General features: G+C 39.4%; 1 protein-coding gene across 1 annotated transcript; it reads left to right on the forward strand.

Moving 5' to 3' along the window:
- Positions 1-203: 203 nt before the first annotated feature.
- On the forward strand, positions 204-1094 carry LOC104968302 (heat shock factor protein 2-like; the record flags this gene model as incomplete). Its single annotated transcript, XM_010797880.1, has 2 exons — positions 204-312; positions 690-1094. Coding segments are annotated over 2 exons (258 nt in total), but the record flags the coding sequence as incomplete, so codon positions are not given.
- Between the last annotated feature and the right edge of the window lie 612 nt (positions 1095-1706).

Genomic DNA, 1706 nt, shown 5'->3' on the forward strand with positions numbered 1-1706 from the left:
TGTGTTTGAGAGTGTGTGTTTGAGAGTGTGTGTGCCTGTGTTTGAGAGTGTGTGTGTCTGTGTTTGAGAGAATGTGTGTCTCGGTGTGTGTGAGAGAGAGTGTGTGGGTCTCTGTGTGTGTGTGTGTGTGTGTGTGTGTGTGTGTGTGTGTGTGTGTGTGTGTGTGTGTGTGTGTGTGTGTGTGTGTGTGTGTGTGTGTGTAGGAGGGCAACAGTTTTCTGGTGTTGGACGAGCAGCATTTTGCCAAGGAGATCCTCCCCAAGTTCTTCAAGCACAACAACATGGCCAGCTTCATCAGGCAGCTGAACATGTGTAAGTCTTTAATCATTTGCAAAGCAACTAGACAGAAGTGTCTGTTTTTAGATGATCCTGTGAATGTAGTACCTGAAGGAGAAGTCTAATGACTACGTACATACAGATAATACATTTGACCATGTAATTCCAGGCGCTTCAAAGCACTTGCCGTTATTGTTGAAAGTAAGACCAGTTTTGGTTGTAATGTTGCAATATACTAAACTTTGTTATTTTATTTGGAGACAAAAAGCATCTGGGAGACCAAGTAAAAGACAATAGAAGAGTCCCATGAAAACTGCTCCACATTATCATGAGAGTACCCAGATACCTCAACACATTTCAATATTTATATATATATATTTATTTACCCCCACTCTGTTTATGTGTGCGCGCAGATGGATTTCGCAAAGTGATGCACATTGACACAGGCATTGTGAAACAGGAGAGAGACGGTCCGGTGGAGTTTCAGCACCCCCACTTCAAACATGGCCAGGACAGCCTGCTGGAGAACATCAAGAGGAAGGTCACTAACTCACTTGTTTGATTGTTATTGTGTACATTTGATTGTAACTAGGGATGCGCCCATGTCAAGTACCCAGCCGGTATTTTGCTGTTTCTTTTTATGTTGGTTTATTTTCCGATTTTACAAATACATATTTTTTATTTATAAAAAAAAAGCCATCATCAAACTAACTGAATGAGCAAACATTCCTTGAGCCTGTTAAACTCCTATCTGCTCAATGAGAAGATTCTAATTATTTATATATATATATATATAATTATAGTCATAATCCATTATTACCAGTTAAAGTCCATGAAATGTCCAAAATAAACGTTATTCTGTGTTAATAAATCGCTTCATCACTTTCCACTGTTTCATTTGACATATCAACATCAATGATTCTTTCCATAAATACCCCCCAAATAACATGAAATGTGTGCCACTTTCCCGTGTTATTCCGCTCCGGTAGCGAAAAGCTTGCCAGCCATTAACCCAGCTGTGTGACGTCACACGTGGCAAACACCAGCCTCGTCTGGATTGTTTGTTTTGTATCCTTCCGCTATTTTCGCTCAACATATGTGTAACCGGACCTCGCTAAACTTTTTTTATCTAACAATTCATGATGGGGAAGCGATGTGTAGTTGTGAGCTGTGAATGTTTCCTGATTGCTATAAACATTGATCATGGGTGCTGGAAGATTGTGCACAAAACTCGGGTCAGAATTAAGTTACTACAGGTGTTATGCCAGCTTGAGCTAAATGTCAACAGAGTACAGTGAACTTGCCTAGTGACTGAAATATATAAAAGTTGAAGTGAAATAAGTAAGGCCAAAAATGAATTACGTCTGAATATCTTTATTATTTTTACCACTTTTAATTATTTGTGGGCTCGCACATATACCAAAATAGAC

Source organism: Notothenia coriiceps, unplaced genomic scaffold (assembly GCF_000735185.1).
Source record: "Notothenia coriiceps isolate Sejong01 unplaced genomic scaffold, NC01 NC01_scaffold00038566, whole genome shotgun sequence".
NCBI classification, from domain to species: Eukaryota; Metazoa; Chordata; class Actinopteri; order Perciformes; family Nototheniidae; genus Notothenia; species Notothenia coriiceps.